At 43.3% G+C, this 17,508-nt stretch overlaps 1 protein-coding gene across 2 annotated transcripts in view; it reads left to right on the forward strand.

Annotated features, from left to right (window-relative positions):
* Positions 1–545: 545 nt before the first annotated feature.
* Positions 546–17,508, forward strand: part of LOC103175702 (protein shisa-6) — a 92,483-nt gene continuing 75,520 nt past the window's right edge. For both annotated transcript variants that reach the window (XM_007888871.2, XM_007888873.2), the window contains exons 1-2: positions 546–1,293; positions 12,247–12,404. In XM_007888871.2, coding sequence (XP_007887062.1) covers positions 728–1,293; positions 12,247–12,404 — 724 coding nt within the window. In that variant the 5' untranslated portion in view covers positions 546–727. The remainder of the gene's footprint in view (positions 1,294–12,246; positions 12,405–17,508) is intronic.

Below are 17,508 nucleotides of genomic sequence, written 5' to 3' on the forward strand. Positions count from 1 at the left end.
AGCTGCTCTCTCTGTCTCTTATTCTCTCTCCTATTCTCTCTCTTGTTCCCCTTTTCCAGCAGAGCTGAACGGAGCAGCGGTGAACCAGAGAGGAAAAGCCACCGTGTGGGAGTGGGAGTGGGTGTCAAAAAAAAAATCTCCCGAAATATGGAAGAAAAACCTCTTTGAAACTTCCTGATCCAGAGCAGGGAGGAGAAAGGACAAGGAGAGAGGGAAGGAGGGAGGAGGAGGAGAGAGAGAGAGGAATTAAATCCACCTGAAATGGAATCCGTTGCATGAGAGAAAGGGGGGGGAGAGAGGGAGAGAGATCCCAAGATTATTTTTTTTTTGGGGGGGGGGGTGTGGGGGCTTTGAATGAGGAGAGAATCGAGAAGAAAAAGAAGCATCATCGAATCGGCCTGCCGCAGTGACAGGGAACATCTCACACACGTGTAGATATATATATATATCACATTGCTGCCTCACACAGCACTGGGGGGGGGGGGGGGGGGCGTGTGTTGAGCACAGACACAGACAGAGAGAGAGACAGAGACACAGAGAGAGGGAAGGGGGAGAGAGAGAGAGAGAGTGAGAGAGCAATGCGGGAGGTGGTCTGTGTTGGAGGCGCCTTGGACCAGGGCAGGAGGAGGGAGCAGTAGGGAAGGAGCAGCGCGTCTGTGCGTCTTTGGAAAGGAAGATCATCGGAAGGGAACCGCGTCGCTCACTCCCAACCCACGACTCCAAAGACATGCAGCACCTCCTGATATTCCTCATCTACCTGGACCCCCTGAACCTGCTGATCTGGGCCGAGAGGACTCGCAGCAGCAACAAGACCCTGGGCTCCCCCAGGCGCCAGGACTTGTCTCACCCCAGGGAGCAGCGGGTCAACTCCACGGCGGTGGTCCCTGTGCTGCAGATCAGCAGAATGAAGCCCCTGGTCCTGCAGAACTCGGAGAAGTGTCGGGGTCACTACGACGTGGCGGGACAGTGGGACCCGGACTTTGAGTGTAACAAAACCTCCTACAATTACTGCTGTGGCACCTGCTTCATGCGTTACTGCTGTCAGGACAAGAACTACAAACTGGACCAGAACACCTGCAACAACTACGTGACCCCCAAACGCGAGCCTTCGCAAGTGACCACAGAGCCCGACCCCGACAAGTTCAAGGATGAATACGATCCGTCCAAAGACCAGACCAACACCACTGTCTACATCTCCTGTGGGGTCATCGCCTTTGTCATCGTGGCCGGAGTCTTCGCCAAAATCACCTACGACAAAGCCACCAGACCTCCTCGGGAAATGAACGTGTCCAGGTAAGGCGGCTGTGTTTCATATTAATAATACTATAGAGAATAATAATCCTGGCGCGTGACCCCCAGCGCCTGATCACGCCGTCGAGATGTCTCAAAGCGCTTCACGGGATATACTGGAAAGTGTAGTGATTGTGTGTCTTGTGGGCGAAACACGGCAGCCAATTGCGCCCAGCGACGTCCCCACAAACAGCCGTGGATTGAGTGACCACATGTTTATTATTTTTTTGGAGGGATTATTACCCCCTGAAAGTGATCTGCCAATCCACCAGATTTCTCTCTCTCTCTGGGGGCACTCGTAAAATATATCCTTTTTTTGTGTTTATTTAATGCCCCAATTTTAATGTTCCTCTGAGGCGCAGTGTGACACTTCTCTATCTGGTTGTCACATCAATAGTAGACATAGAGCAAAGCATCTGTTCTGAAATGGACAAGGTTCGCTTTTGGACAAGGGATGGAAGGCTGGAAAAATAATAATAACCCTTGCATTTGACACAGCACCTCATCACGTCTTCTCGACGTCTCAAAGCGCTTCACGAATAGACTGTAAAGCAAATTGTCTGTATAGTTGTGGGTGAAATGTGGCAGCCAATGGCACACAGCAGCGTCCCACAAACAGTCGTGGATTTTGAGTGACCAAATTGTTATTGTTTTTGTGAAGCCCAAAGCTCTTTTTTTTTAAAAAACATTTACCCTCACCCTCAACCCTCCCCCCCCCCACCCAGAAAAAATCTGAGAGCTCAGAGGCCACATTTAAACAAAAATAAATGTACATGTGTACAATGCAATATAAATAATAAACCTGGCACTGAATAGGAGTCGTTCTGCACGGACCTGTCCTTCCGATGGTTAAATTGAACTTGGTAACCAATCTCTCTCACCCTAGGCACAGAGCAGAGCAAAGCAATGCAGATCCATTGATCTAATGAGCTCAGGCAGGAACTGAAACACTCTGGTGTTGGCTGGAGACGGTATGGCAGGAGATATCAGTAAAACCGCAGAAAGGCTTGTCTGGAATCTGTAGATGATACAGTGTGCGGATGGAACTGAGAACATTGACCATAAGCCCCTTTTATTACTGGTCTCTCGCGGGTTTTACCTGCTAAACAAAAGAGATTCATCTCCCCAATCAATCAATCCTGAAACCTCATGTTATAACAAGCCGCTTCCCTAAAGTCAAGCAGATATGTAGACACTGGAGTAACAATAATTACATTGCCAGAGGGTCACTGACCTATTAAATCACCTTTATCAAAACATTAAGCAGCATGATCTGCAGTGAGTGAATGGCTTTTGTTGTGTCGGGGAAAGAAAGAACACACTACAATTTCCAAAGTGAAATGACAGTCCCTTTGTCTCCCACTTTGTTGGCAAATTATATTATATTGGATTAACGTCAGATTAGAAAGAGAACACATCAATTAATGTACAAACCACGATCGTGCCTCCACCACAAAACCCACCTCGCCATTCCGTGCACATAACCCAGCAGCTCACAGGTCAGGCTAATTTTGAATACCCGATTACCTATTTGGTTCAGGAATTTCATACCCTAACGTCAGCCGATGGAATGAGGGTCAAGGATTAAATGAAACCAGGTAAATGCAGAAACAACAACAACAACAACAAGATTCCATTTATAAAGCGCCTTTCACGTCAGGAGGACGTCCCAAGGCGCTGCACAGTTGGGTCATGACCCGAGCAGGGGGGAAATGGTCAGGGTGAGGGGAGGGAAGGGAGGGAGCGAGGAGGGGGGAAATGGTCAGGGTGAGGGAAGGGAGGGAGCAAGGAGGAGGAAGAGAGTCGAGAGGGGAGCTGAAGGCTCGGTCAAAGAGAAAACGCCTCCTGTTGTAGGTTCTTATATAAATGACGTTGAGTTTGTAAAGATAGCAAGAGGTTGAACATTTTTTTTTCTTGCCGGAGGTTCTGGAACACGGAAGGCTTTGCTACGGGCACTGATTGAAGCTAAGACCCCAACAGCATTTGGAAGTGAGTTGTGCATCAGTCTGGCGCAGTGTGGAAACACTCTCGCCTCTGAGTCACAAGGTTTGTGTTCAAGCCTCCACGTCACGACTTGGAATGATGTAGTCCAAGCTGACGCACCAATGCAGTGCTGGGGATGTGCTGTGTTGGAGCTGCCGTGCTTCGGATGACGCGTTAAACCGAATTCCCGGCTGCCTGTCCAGGTGGATGTTGAAGATATCTTTTAACACTATTCAAAAAGAAAAGGGAGTTTTTGCTGGTTTCCTGGCCAACAATCCCCCAAATAAAACTGGCCACTCACTCTATTGTCTGTTTGTGGGACAGGGTTGTACGCAAACTGGCTGCCGTGTTTTGCCCACAAAATACTCAGTCGGTTCACTTTGCAGTATATCCTGTGAAACCCTTTGAGACGTCTCGATGACGTGATCAGGCACTTTATCATATGAAAGGATTATTATAAGTATCCGCAAAGAACAATAGGAAAGGTTGTGGGGAGCGTGCAAGGCACTGAGAGTAGAGAAGGCTGCTGAGTGGAGAAGCTAACACCAGCACAGATGGGTTTCGATGGCTCACATGATCGTCTGTATTGTATTTTCTGCAGGAACGTACAGGATGGTCGTTTATTCTGTTAAATAATAGGAAGCAGTAAACTCCAGGGTTCTGATGACAGTTCATTGAGCCTTTGCTTACATTCAATTGCAATCAAATTATTTCAGTTTCTCACACCTTTCTCCCATTCATTGATTAACTCGCGTATTTGACCAGATAATAAGTAATAATCCTTGCGCTTGATATAGAATATTTCACATCGGAAGGACACCTCAAGGTACTTCACAGGATATACTTTTAAGTGTAGTGACTGCGTATTTCATCACAGTCACTCACGACCATTATACATAGTGTGATGCAAATCACAGCAGCCTAGGATCGGTGGGGGACAGGGAGGAAATACTGTAGGAAAGAACTATATGACTGGTCTCATCATTAGTGACAAAAAACTAATATTTAACCCTGTACTACTCCATCTCTCAAGCCTCTCAATCAATCTCTTCATCAAGTAGCTAACTAATTCTCCCTTGAATTTACTGAGATAATCTACCTTCACCATCTCCCTGGATATTCTATTACAAACATTCACTGTTCTTTGCTTAAGGTAATTAAATCCGAACTGTCTGCTCACCTTTCCTCTCCTGAGCTCCAATCAGTAACCCCATGTTCTAGTTTTTTGGACCATATTAAAACAATGCGATTTCGGTGGTTGATAAAATTTGAAGCAGCTTTATAATACAAGATGGTCGGATATAATATGGGGCTTTCTACACTAACGTTGCTGAGAGTTTATTGTTAGGAGGATCAATAACAATATACAGACCTCATAAATTTAACATGGATTCAAAGAATGTCTAACCACATGTGTTGGACTGCAGTTTACTTTCTCAAGACGCTGAAGTCAGGTCACAAACGTTCAATTCTTACATTGTTTTACACAAAACTTTTTCTTGAAAATGAGTCTTTTTATTAGGAGAAATTAAAAGTAAATTAAAGGATAATAAATAAGTGAGGATTTCCTAGCGGAAAGGATCAAAGGAGGATTTTTGGGGGGATTTCAAAGTTTCTTTCATTACTTTGTGAACTGATAACCCCAAAACGTCTTTCTCTCTCTCTCTCTCTCCAGTTCAGCTGGGTCACAGAAGCAACAGTTAGCCTAATGCACCCGTCACTAAAGACAGGCAGTGACAGCCTGAGGAAACACTTTGCTTAGGTTGCCCGCTGTGCTAGGATAGTAGGCACACTAATCTGCGGTTAAATCATTAAATGGGTGTGGGGGGAGTCAGACGTTCTTTGACAGCTGTAGACAGCACAATTACAGTATTAACATTGCTCAACCTTTCAATTGAACGTCACCAAGTCCTTCTCCCTTAATCCCCATCATATGCTCATTGGGCACAATCATGATAATGTATTATTTCAATGATTGCAGCATTGCCTTCCAACTGATCAAACAATGTCCCGACCGGGACCGTGGCTGAGGTGGAATCCATACTTAGTTTTTAAGAGCAAATTAGATGCATTTCTATTCTTTTGGTCGCCCATAGTGTGTGTCTGACACACGTGGGAACCTGTCATATTACTTAAAGAGAATCCGAGCAGGACCCAGAGTTCCGTGCATGCCATCTACAAAGTGAAAATTCCCTCGTCTGGAATGTCAGATAAATATCAGAGCGAAATCTAAAAGGGTGTGTATGGTGGTGGGGGAGCAACAAGAGAAGGTGACCAAATGGGAGTCTTTTAGAGAACCAGCTGTGGTATAAATTTGTATGATTCTCTGCAATTCCAGTTATGGGGAACAGGTTCCCTAGGATGACAGGAGGAGGAACACTGAAGGCACAGGAGACTTGTGTGTGTGCTGGGCTGTTGCAGTTTACTGTGCAGACTAATTTGGAGAATTAATCAAGCTTTACAAACAGGCTCTAAATTAAACACATCCCCCAAGCACACATCCGTTGCAGAGAATAGAGTTCAAAGTCAATCAATATCCTCTTAGATTGATTGCTTTCAAACTTTCTCCCACACAGCCACAAAGCCTGGGCTTCAGGAGGTTAGAAATCTCACGCGACCTAAACACCTTACCTCGAGACTCAGATTGCAATATCCTAAATCGTATTAAGCTGGACTGGGTTTGTAACCTTGGTTTCCAGCTACTCTGCCCCCACCCACCCACAACTCTCATAATCCCACACAACCCAACAACCAGGATAATGTCATTATCAGCAGATAGCAGTGTAGCAGTTAGGTTGCTGGCTTGGCTCAATGCTTTGTGAAAATCATAAAAAGTTCTCAGATAATGGATGTTGGAGTTAGCCAAGGCACCAGCCTCGTTTCAGGCCACGTCAAACAATGGGAATGAGCCTTACGAGGGTTTAATAACATCATCTCAAGATTGTGTTGCAGTCGGGTCTTACTTCCCAACAACACAACGCAGTTTACATTTAGAATTAGAAACAAAGAAACAGGAGGAGGCCATTCAGCCCCTCGAGCCTGTTCCACCATTCTTTAAGATCACGGCTGATCTGTACCTCAATTCCAATTACCCTCCCTTACCCCATATCCCTTGATATCCTGACCTACAAACATCTAGATTTATGTAGAACCTTTCACAACAGGAGATTACTAGTGTTTACTAGTCCTGGTTGTGCACCCGAGCTGGGTGGGGGGTGGGGAGACGAAACCCGAGCTGGGGGGTGGGGGTTCTCGGGGGATTGGGGAGAGGGGATAGATGACTGAAAGCACTGTCCAAAATGTACGTCTTGATCTGGACCTCAAATGTGATGTTTAAACACTTTTGGCATTGAAACGTGTTGATATTTAGATCCCGTTGGGGGCTATTTGACTGTGGGATTATTTCAGTCCAGGGAAGAGTGGTATTCACGGCAGAATATTGTCTGCCTTTGGGATGTTGGTCCCATTGTGCAGGAATTTACTTTTGCTGTAGATTGTGAAAAGATTCAGAGCAAACCCTTGTGGCAATGAGCTTCTTGGGCAGCAATGAAGCGTAGTGTCTGCAGAGAATGTCAGAATCCTGATTGCACTGTAGCTAGATATCTGAAGGTAGTAATAATAATAATATAAAATCAGATGCATTCCAGCTTTAAACATAACTGAAAATTCAGGCAAGATTTCTTCACCTTGTTGTGAACCTATTTATTCTCAGTCATCCCTCCGACCTTCTAAACATCTATTCCCAGCAATTGTTCTTCTTCAATATCTTCCCTCTGTCATTTTGCTTCTAAAATCTGTTCTGACACATTATGCTTTGTGGTTTTATCTCCCACAACCTCATTTTCCCTTTCCTGTTTTTTTCAATCTCTCTCTTTAATTTCTTTACTATGGTCATATTCTCTCTCTTCTGCCTGTTTCCAATTCTTTCATTACTGCCTTGTTCATTTCTTTCCCTCTCTCTCTGCTGTGAGATGTGTTTTATCTGAAAGGTACTACAGTACATAAATACAAGTTGTTATTGCTGTGTTTTTACTATGCTTTCCCCGGTTCTCAAATTTTCTCTCTAATGTTCTTACTGACCCAATATCACTCTCCTGATTTTTTATTCAACGGCTGAGTCTCTCTCACTTAGCGACACAATTAGGAATGTTTCGCCTCACTCAGTTCTGAGATGCATTCCCACTGCGGAGCACAGACAAGGTTAGAGTGTGCATTAATATGTCCTGGTTCTTTCCATTGGAGATTGGAATCTGTTAAAAATAAAGCAGTTTATAATAATATTCCTTGCATTTGATAAAGCGCCTTATCACGTCTTTGAGACGTCTCAAAACACTTCACAGAATGTCCTGTAAAATGAATTGTTTGTGGGCAAATTCAGATAAAACTGATCTAAATGTGGAGGATTTGATAAATGTTTCCAGTGTGTCCCTGAGTCACACAGACTCACAAATCTCAGATCTGGGCTGAGTTATCTGATCTCAGGCAAGGCAACAGTTCAGCGAAAATTTGCTTCATTGCCCCTGGGTTACGGAGGAGAAAAATCAACCAAGTCTGCTTAGACCATACAGACATGATAACAAGCCTGGAAGTTGGTGCATTCTATCTATCTGCAGCAGCTTATGCCTATTCATTCATGGCATGTCGATCCTGTCACCGGCAGATGCTTCGTTTACTGTTGCCAACACACAATAATCCAACACCGCTCGGCCAAGGAAAGTTCCATACGGCCTGGTGTGTCACTGCTTCCACAACCAGGGCAAAACCCACCCTATCATGGACTTCACCCACCCACAGCGGGTGTTTGGAGTGAAACTAACACTTCACAAGGCGACATTCAGAATCATACAAGTTTACAGCAGAAAAACGGGTCATTTGCTGTGTGCAATTGGCAGCTGCGTTTCGTCCACAAAATGCACAGTCAAAACCATTTACAGTGTATCCGGTATTGCACTTTGAGTTGCCTCGATGACGTGATAAGGCGCTATATCAAATGCGAGGATGATGATGATTTCTCCCCATGTATCTGTGCTGGTGTTCGATCACAACTCTAATCCCATGACTTGCTCTTCCCCCATATCCTTTACCATTCCTGTTTTTCTCAAGTTTCCAGTTAGGGCTGGCGCTGTATCAGACAATCAGGCTATAAAGCCAATCTGCTTTATATGTGGGTGAGAGTGTGCGTGCGTGTTATGTGCATGAAAAAAGCAATTAAAAAAAATCAATGCAGCTTGATTTTTTCTTATTTAACTGAGCAAAACATTCTTTTTAAAAATAGCTGAAACAATCAGATTTTGGGGATGTGAAACGATGGGTGGTTTTAACTGACGATTTATGAAGCGCTGTTTTTTTCAGTAGCTACCGTCCTGCTTCGGGTGCTATTAGTTATTACGTCAGATTTATGATGGATATTGAGGTGTTTCAAATTGAATTACACTGTGTAAAAAAGGAGTGAGTTGATTCATAGAATCACACAAAGTACAGCATATCAGGAGATCCTTTGGTCCATTGAATATACGCTAGTGCTACCCCCCCTCCCACCTCCTCCCTCCCACTCCATCCCAATTCCCGGCACATTTAAACAGGGACCATCCATATAATTTAGGCCAATTCCCAACGTTACGCAGGGAAAACATGACACAAACGTTTACATTTTGCTCCAAGTGAAATAAAACCACGACACAACGCCAAACCACTCTCCCTAAACACCGTTTCCAATGCTGCCCGTTATGTTATCACCGAAGATAGATACATCGACCTGAAGCTTTCTCAGCCACAGGCAGAATAAAGCTGTTTGGAACCTTACAGAGAAGTTGCAGATTAATCATTCACGTCATGGCTGTTTGTGGGATTTGGCTGGTGATCAAACCGGCTGCCCCATTTGCCTACAAATACAGTCACTGTGCTTCACAGTAAAATCCTGGGATGTGCTTTGAGAAGACCTGACGACATGCAAGGCACTATATCAAATGCAAGGAAGGATTATTATAACTCAATCATCTTTCCTCCCCTCCTCAGCTCCCCCCTACCCCCGTTTAGGTGCCCAGTCAGTTGTGTGAAGCGCTTTGAGAGGTCCTCCTGATGTGAAAGGCGCTGTATAAACGTAAATTGTATAAAATTATACTGCATAATCGTGGGTTGGTCAATTGCACAAATTTAAAGAAACCTTGAGATCTTAGGCTGATTTTCCCCTCTGCTGCTCTCTACACTTGTGCTGGAGTACAGTTCTGGGGCAGAATCCCCAAATGTTAAGTGCGCGGAGGTGAATTTCTGGCAAGTAAAGGTTCGAGCTCCACTAGGAAGTCCCTGTGAGGGAAGAGCTGCTTACACTCACCATCTCGGCTCATTCACATACGAACGGCAAAGGGTTAATGGAGTCGGAGCTCTGTCTGAGAAGCTGAATGCTATCAGGTTGCTTCATCATCGCATAATGTCACGTTCCAATCTATTAAGAATGGTTCTGCACATTATGTTTCCAATCCCTCGTCACAGCACTTGTCAGGGGGTTTTTTTTAAACAAAAAAAATGTGCTTTGAAGATTGATGTGAAAGGGAAGCTTATCAGTATTTTTTTAAAAAGAGTGAAGGAATCTTATGTATGGTTAAGATGTATGGATCACTGCGGGCTTGTTGTTCCATGTTAACTAAACCGAGAGTTATTGGCAGTGTTACGAAATCCTCCAAGGTTTAATTCAAGATTCAATCCACTCTTTCAAGTACTTTCTAAGATGAAGCGTACGCGAAAGCTCCCTCCCCTAAGAGGGTTAGTTCTCCCAATGTCTGCAGTCTGACTTGCTTAGAATAGTAATCGTCAAAGTGCCATGACGTAGCACAAGTATAGATTGAAAGAACTTTTTTTGAGCACCTCATTACATTAAAATATCTTAAACCACAAATTGCAACAGCAATTCGAGACGACTCAAGGAGCTTCACAGAATATGCTGTTAAGTGTATTGACTGTATATTTTCTGGGCGAAACGCAGGAGCCAATTGCACACAGGCAGTGTCCCACAAACAGTTGTGGATTGAGTGACCAAATTATCATTATTATTTTTTTTGGATGGATTATTACCCCAGAAAAGCGATCCACCAATCGACTAACAACTGGGTTCCTACTTACTGCTGGTAACAGAGGCGGGTGTGTGGAGTAAAGAAACTTGCCCAACGTTCCACCCTGCCTCGGTCCTCTCGCTTGCGAGGCAAGTGTTCTAACCTCTGAGCTACAGGGCTCCAGAAATTATTTTATCCTTTTAAATAATGTCTTTAAAGTCCATCTCAGTTTAATGTCTTATTCAAAAGACAGAGCAGCACTGTTCCAATACTGGAACCTAGTCAACCTAGTCCAGGAGCTGAACGTGAAGTCTGAACCCACAATGTTCTGACCCAAAGGCAAGAACAATACCAACTGAGCCACACTGACACTTAATTGAGATCTGACCCATCACACATCTTGTTTGACTGCACCTATGATAACCTCCTCCTCTTCTCTCTCCCTTGCTCACGATCAGGCCACGACTGTGTGGCACTCCGAGGTGCTTTCCTGTGTGAAGGCCCTGTATGAATGCAGTATTGCAAGTGCAAATGGTCCATATTTGATCACAATTAAGTGGTTTGATCCCCATAACCTACTAGTGCCTGGTGGGTATTTGACTTGCACGACATTGTTACACATTGAGTTTGAAATGAGAAGAAAATTAAATTCCACCCACTCTGGTCAGAAACAAAACATGGATCGATAGGCTGTGCCGTGACACACGTGACGACGTCACATCCAGTGACAGGAAATAAAATTGGTGACATTTAGTTTCTCCGAACAATAACATTGTTAAAGAGAGGAGAAAATGGAAGTTGGAGGAAGGAAAGGTCAGGCAAGAAAAAAATCTCGTTCTGCTATTTGTGGCGAGAACAATCCGGCTGGTGGCAGGTCAGAGGCTTAAACCACTACTTATAAACATGGTCCATGATTAGTACAGAACATATGTAGTGTGCATTGCCAATCTCTTGAATTGCATTGTAAGCTGCTCCCTCAAAACCAACCAATCGGTCACAAATACCAGAAGAACTGAACTGAAGAGAACCAGAATTGCTACAACTGCAGGGTTACATTCACACTTACACACTTCAAGTCTGCTTTGTATTGGGCATGAAATCCCAGCCATTCCCATAACCATTCTGGATGTAATATGCACCTTTCTCCGTTGGCAAAGGAACCCTGGAACAGCAGAAAGTGTATTGCAAATTGCCAAGTATATCCCATCATTGTATTACATCGTCATCACACATCTCTTAATCGTTTGTCCTGAAACCTTTTCTTAATATCCCATAATACCTTCACTTCTCAAGGACTGTATCTATGTCTCCATTTTGCTTCTAAAAATCCCGATTTCTCCTCCACAGCCTGCTATGGCAGTGCACTCCACATACTCACCAACCTTTGTGTGAAGCAATGTTTTCTGATCTCAGTTCTCACTGTGGTAGCTCCGATTTGAAGATTATGCCTTTGTTTTGGATTTCTCTACGAGAGGGAAGAGTTGTTCCCTATCAGGTTTGTCAATTGCCCTAATTATTCGAAATACCTCTGGTACCTCAAGTAGAACACCCCTTACCTCTTCAACTCTAGGAAATATAACTCCATATTTTTCGGGGGTAATAATCCCTTCAAAAAAAATATTTATTTTAAATAATATGGGCGTTTCGCCCACAAAATACGCAGTCACTCAATCCACTTTACAATAATGAAGCTCTTTGAGATGTGTCAATGATGTGATAAGGCACTATAACAAATGCAAAGATTTCTATTACTATTATTGCTGTGTGCATATTGACTGCCACACTCACTAACGAATACACAATCACTCTATTTTACAGTAAATTTCTGTGAAGCTCTTTGAGACTACTCTCTGACGTGTAATGCACTCTGATCAAAGCAAAGGTTACTATTGTACGTTATAAGTGTGTTTTCCGTGCACTGTTCCAGGGCTCTGGCAGACATTCTGAGGAACCAGGGTCCAATCCCAGTCCCGCACTGCGAGAGAGAGAACGTCACCGCCATCGACGGGATCCCCAAGGGAAATTCCCCTGTGAGAACCTCCAAAAACCACTTCACCCCCATCCGTACAACTAAGGGTAGTCATGGTAAGTGCAACTTTATCAAAATATTCATACAAAACCACAGTAACTACGGCACAGAAGGAGGCCATTCGACCCTCTTGTCTGTGCTAACAGGGTTCTCTAATCTTTGAAGCGTCTCAACGATGTGATAAGGCGCTGTATCAAATGCAAGGATTATTATTATTGTATAATTTCAGGAGAGCCAGTCTGTGCAGTGTGGTTCACTTTGGTATTTGTGAATGAAAGGACTTTTTTGTTTTCAATGGGGCTTTTAGCAAAACGAGGTGAAATCTAGCTTTCGTGAATGATATAATAATAATAATCCTTGCATTTGATACAGCGTCTTATTATGTCTTCGAGACTTCTCAAAGCGCTTCACAGGATAGACTGTAAAATGAATTGACTGTATATATTTTGTGGGCGAAACGCGGCAGCCAATGATGCACAGCAGGTGTTGCAATGGGGTCCGAGTGTAAAACCAGGCCAATCGGTTTCAATAGACAGCATGTGACTCAGTGAGCGGCCAAATGACAGGCCACCTGAATGATAAGTTACACCTCTTTCAAAACTCTGATTGGTGCTGAGAGAGCAGTTTCTTCATCCTCGGCACAAACGAGGGCTTTGTTTTAACTCGCATTCCAATCGCGCTGTCCACACGCACATTAAGAGCAAATCATATGAAAATGAACGGCGAGTAAAAATACACCGTCTTTCTAAAATAAAAAAAGTGGGACACTCAGTCCCAGTTGGTGCAGTTTCTGGGACACCGCACATAGGTAACACCAACGGCTGCCCGGCCCTTCGTGCCTTTGAAGAGAAGAGAAAATAGGACAGAGTAACCCTGGCGTGTGTACCTAGGAACCTCGAAGAATCGCAGCCCAGTAAATCCAGTTCCTGACACAATTTCTGCTCAAGTGGATCTTAAACTCCTTTCTGCTCGCTGAATAGGTGACACTATTTTACAAGGACTGTCGAGGTTGAGTGACTTTGGTATCTGTTTGAAAGTTAGAGGCACACTGTGACAATTACATGCCATGCAAGGTTGGGAGCACTTGACATCAGGGGTTTTGCGCTGTGTTGAGCCACACTGGAGTCTTAATGTCTTCTGTATCTGTAAGGAAACTCAAAACTCTTGCCAATCACTTATAATGTGGAGGTTACATTAAAGATCAGGGTTTATACAGCCAGGGTTGCAATCAGACTGAGCTCTGGACAATAGATATTTCCTGTTAATTAAGCTCTCATTCATTTTTAAATCTCTGGTGTTCTGTGTCGTGCGTTGTAAAACATTTCAGTATTGGAGTCCGAAGCTTGTTGTATCGATTTCTGACTGTAACCTTCTGAAGGTCGATACGCGGAGCATCTCTCTATCTATCCATCCATCCGTAACTCCCTGAGCTCTATATGTGGAGACGTCTTCTGAGTGTATAATAATCCTTGACATTTGCCGAGAACCAGACACAAAAGAGAATTTACAATCTGAGCTCTATGGGCAGATGAGGATCCCTTGCAACCAAATCATTGTTGTAGGGATCTTTGTTCAGTACATCTGCCAGGAATCCTTCCGCCTTTTCCTGGAATCATTGGATGAATCTTGGAATATTCCTGGAAAACATAGGCTAACTTTGTCCACTGTTTAAGGCTAATTCGCGCTGAACCATGAGAGATGGTGAAATGGAATTAAAAGATCTGCTAAAGTCTAAAAAAACAGCAGAAGAAGTTTGATGGGCTGAATGGCATCCTCCTGCTCCAATGTGCAGCCACTCCAATATCCCCCCAGGCCAAATGCAATGTAAAGAGCTCACTAACAAAACAATAACGAAAGTGGTGGGCCTTCTCTCTGATATTAAATTGCTCTGGTTGTTAATGGCAACACGATTATCAGCAGGGAGGTTCCCATTCAGAATTGTAGGAATAATCCAAAATAGGCCAAATCTAAAGTAACGGGGGCAGCGAGAGAAAACGCACCACTGAATTCTTGAAATAACACATGGTGTCAATTGCAATGGCCCTCAATTGTTAGTTATAAACTGGAAGATTGTAATCCTGGGTTTCAGCAGAGGTTTTGTGCTGGACATACTGAAGGTTAGGCTGTGAGGAGATGTCCTCCTTCCTTGAAAGAGTTGCTACATAGTAAACAAGGATTATTTTGAATTTATTACTTATTGAAATCCGTCTCACTTCTCATTCAGAATCCTGTGCTCCCATTGTTAATGACGTGAAGAGATTAGTTTATGGGAAAGAAGCTACGCAAATGAAACTTGTTATGTGGTGCAGTGTGGCTGCATCTATACCATTGGGGAAATTGTGAAAAATGACACTTTACATCATTTGAGAGACAAAGTTTTCACAAATCACTGAAGTGCCACCTCATATCGCACCTATATAAATATGTGTGACAGTAATTGCATTAATTAGACAAAATAAGGACAGGCTTGTAACTCAGCTATACGCAGCATCTAATACATTGCAACAACCGATTGTGTACAAAAAAAGGCTGAAGACAGCAGTGCGCAAAAACATTCTGTGGGCTTACAGTGAAGTGAACATTAAAGAACTAAATGACAAGGTCCTCTTTCTGATGAGGTTAATTAAAAGAAGTAGTTAATTTCTTTTAAAAGCAGAATTGCAGCTCCTTAAACCGTCAGCTGAAATCATACATCCTTGATGTGATCTGTGAGAAACAGCACAAGAGCAAATACAGTACTGAGATCAGTAAAACTGTTTGGCTGATAAAGCAAATTAAATGTCAGTAAAATGTACTTTCTCACTATCTGATTCATTGATATAATTGCAACTCCTTTGTAGCCTAGTGTAGATGAAAAATTATTCTGCAAACAATAAATATACCTTTCACTGGTGAAATGCAATGAAATGCAGCTTATTTGGTGAGGAAGCTGCACAAGGTTATAAAAGATTGAACAAAATATAATCCTCTCTTAAACTTGGTTCCATTGGTAGCGCTCAGTCCTGGGGAATGTGCTGCATTGTCAGGGGTGAATGGGACATTAAACCAAGGTCCCATCTGTGCCTGTTCAGGTGGACGTTAAAGATCGCATGTGCCTATTCAAAAAGACAAGGGAGTTTCTCTCTGCCAGTGCCTCGCTAACAAACCCCAAATAAAATGGATCATTCATTTCAAGGCTCTTTGTGGGATATCGCTGTGTGTAAATTGACAGTCACATTCGCCTGCAAAATACAGTCACTGCACTTGACAGTAAATCCTGAGAAGCGCTTTGTGAAATTTTTCCGACATGAAAGGTGCAATATCTAACGGAAGGATTGTCATTAAAGAGCAGATTGAATCACAAACTCTTTAATATCATGAAATAATAAGAGTAGCAGAGTTATACATATCGCTCTCCAAAAAAAGGCTGCAGTTTCCAATTGCACCCAATGGGATGTGGAGTGGGCAGTGGAATTCAGCTGTCACTTACAGCAGTATAAATACAGCCTTAACACAGTTACGAGTAGCGCAAAGTTCATTAGTCTCTCGCAACCACCAGTAAACCAGGGATTCATCCCAAATAAACTAAAATAATTGCCGAGGTGCATCACAGATCTGATCAGTGGTGCATGTGTGATGGTTCTTTCTCATTTACACATAGCATTAATAAGGCTGTAGAATGTAATCAGACACCGACAGTGACAATTTATACCGGCGCTTGCCATGAGAGCACTCTACCTGTAGGGAACAATTTGAGTCGAATATCGACAAGGGAATTAGGAGCAAATCAGACATGGGTTATTACGGCACTTGAACCACAATCCTAATAGACTTTGCTGCGCTCAACGCTACAGTTTTATGCAGTTCCCATAATTTGAGGCATTCGTCAATTGAGTTTTCAATCGATTTAATTTTGGGGGATTTTTTTAAACAAGGTTCTCTATCTAATTTGTCCCGTGCTATCACTGTCCCCCCTGCCAATCCCCCACCCCACAACACTTGAACGTAGCGGGTAGGTTCACAGGCCAAATGGGAACCCAGTGGTGAGGGGTGCGAATGGAAGAGATCTGAAATATTAAATACAGAATTCAGAGCAAGATGAGAAGTGATCACAAAGCAGATAATAATAATAATAATTCTTACATTTGATATAGCATCTTATCAGATGTCTCAAAGAATTAAGATGAAAGAATTACAAAATAACCTGAACTACAGAACGTGCCAAGCAATGTTTGGCATTTGTGTAGAAACTGAGCTGGGGATGGAACTTAATCCAGGAGTGTGGGTTCCTGGAGGGATTTCAGGACAACAATCTCAACAAGCAGGAGAGACATCATAAAACCACAGGATAGAAGCCTGACCGACTGACCAGTCTGGGGATGAACCCATGAGGTTGTTGGGGGCAGTAGGTGTTTGGCTATTTGGATAATCTGCAGTCTTAATGTTCTGGGTGCTTGGTTTGGTCTGCTTTGTGTTGTTGGCAGAGTAAAACAAACTGGTGTAATTCATGTGTGATGACAAGCACGCAAATGACACCATTACCCCAGATATCTGACAAATACCTCGCTGTTCATTACTGAAAAAATTCTATGGGCACTAATTACATATTTCACATGAATCTATCTGCGTATTTCACAAACATTAATCACAAACTCGCGACAACACAGAATCCTAAATGGAAAAGCATACGATACGGATCTCATACAAGATAACAATCTCCCTGTAATTAACTGATGACTGTTTATCTGTACACTCACACTAATGGCACTGCCAGCTCGTTCATTATCCTTCGTTGAACAATGTATTGTTAGCTTGGCGTTTGATACCGAAATGCGAAAGGGATTGCACTGGCTCGAAGGTGACAGCTGGTTTAAAAACAAATTTGGCTTCAATGGAGACGAGGCTTCGTTCATCAATTGAAACCATCCACTTTTCAACTCTCATTTATCAACAGCCGGATGATTTGCGCAACAACAAATGCACATGACAAGCTCTCCCCACAGTGCACTGCTTCTTGCTAACCCAGGTTTGGAAGGATCTTAGTTTGATCTCATGGTTAGCTGATCTCAGTGAGGAGGAGAGGTTGGCAGGGATGTTCCATTCACCCTCAACAGCCCTGGGATTGGGAAAGGGTCAGGAGCAAATAACTCAACTAAGAATAGTTCTCACAACACCGGAAGT

This window comes from Callorhinchus milii, unplaced genomic scaffold (assembly GCF_018977255.1).
Source record: "Callorhinchus milii isolate IMCB2004 unplaced genomic scaffold, IMCB_Cmil_1.0 Scaffold20, whole genome shotgun sequence".
Lineage (NCBI taxonomy): Eukaryota > Metazoa > Chordata > Chondrichthyes > Chimaeriformes > Callorhinchidae > Callorhinchus > Callorhinchus milii.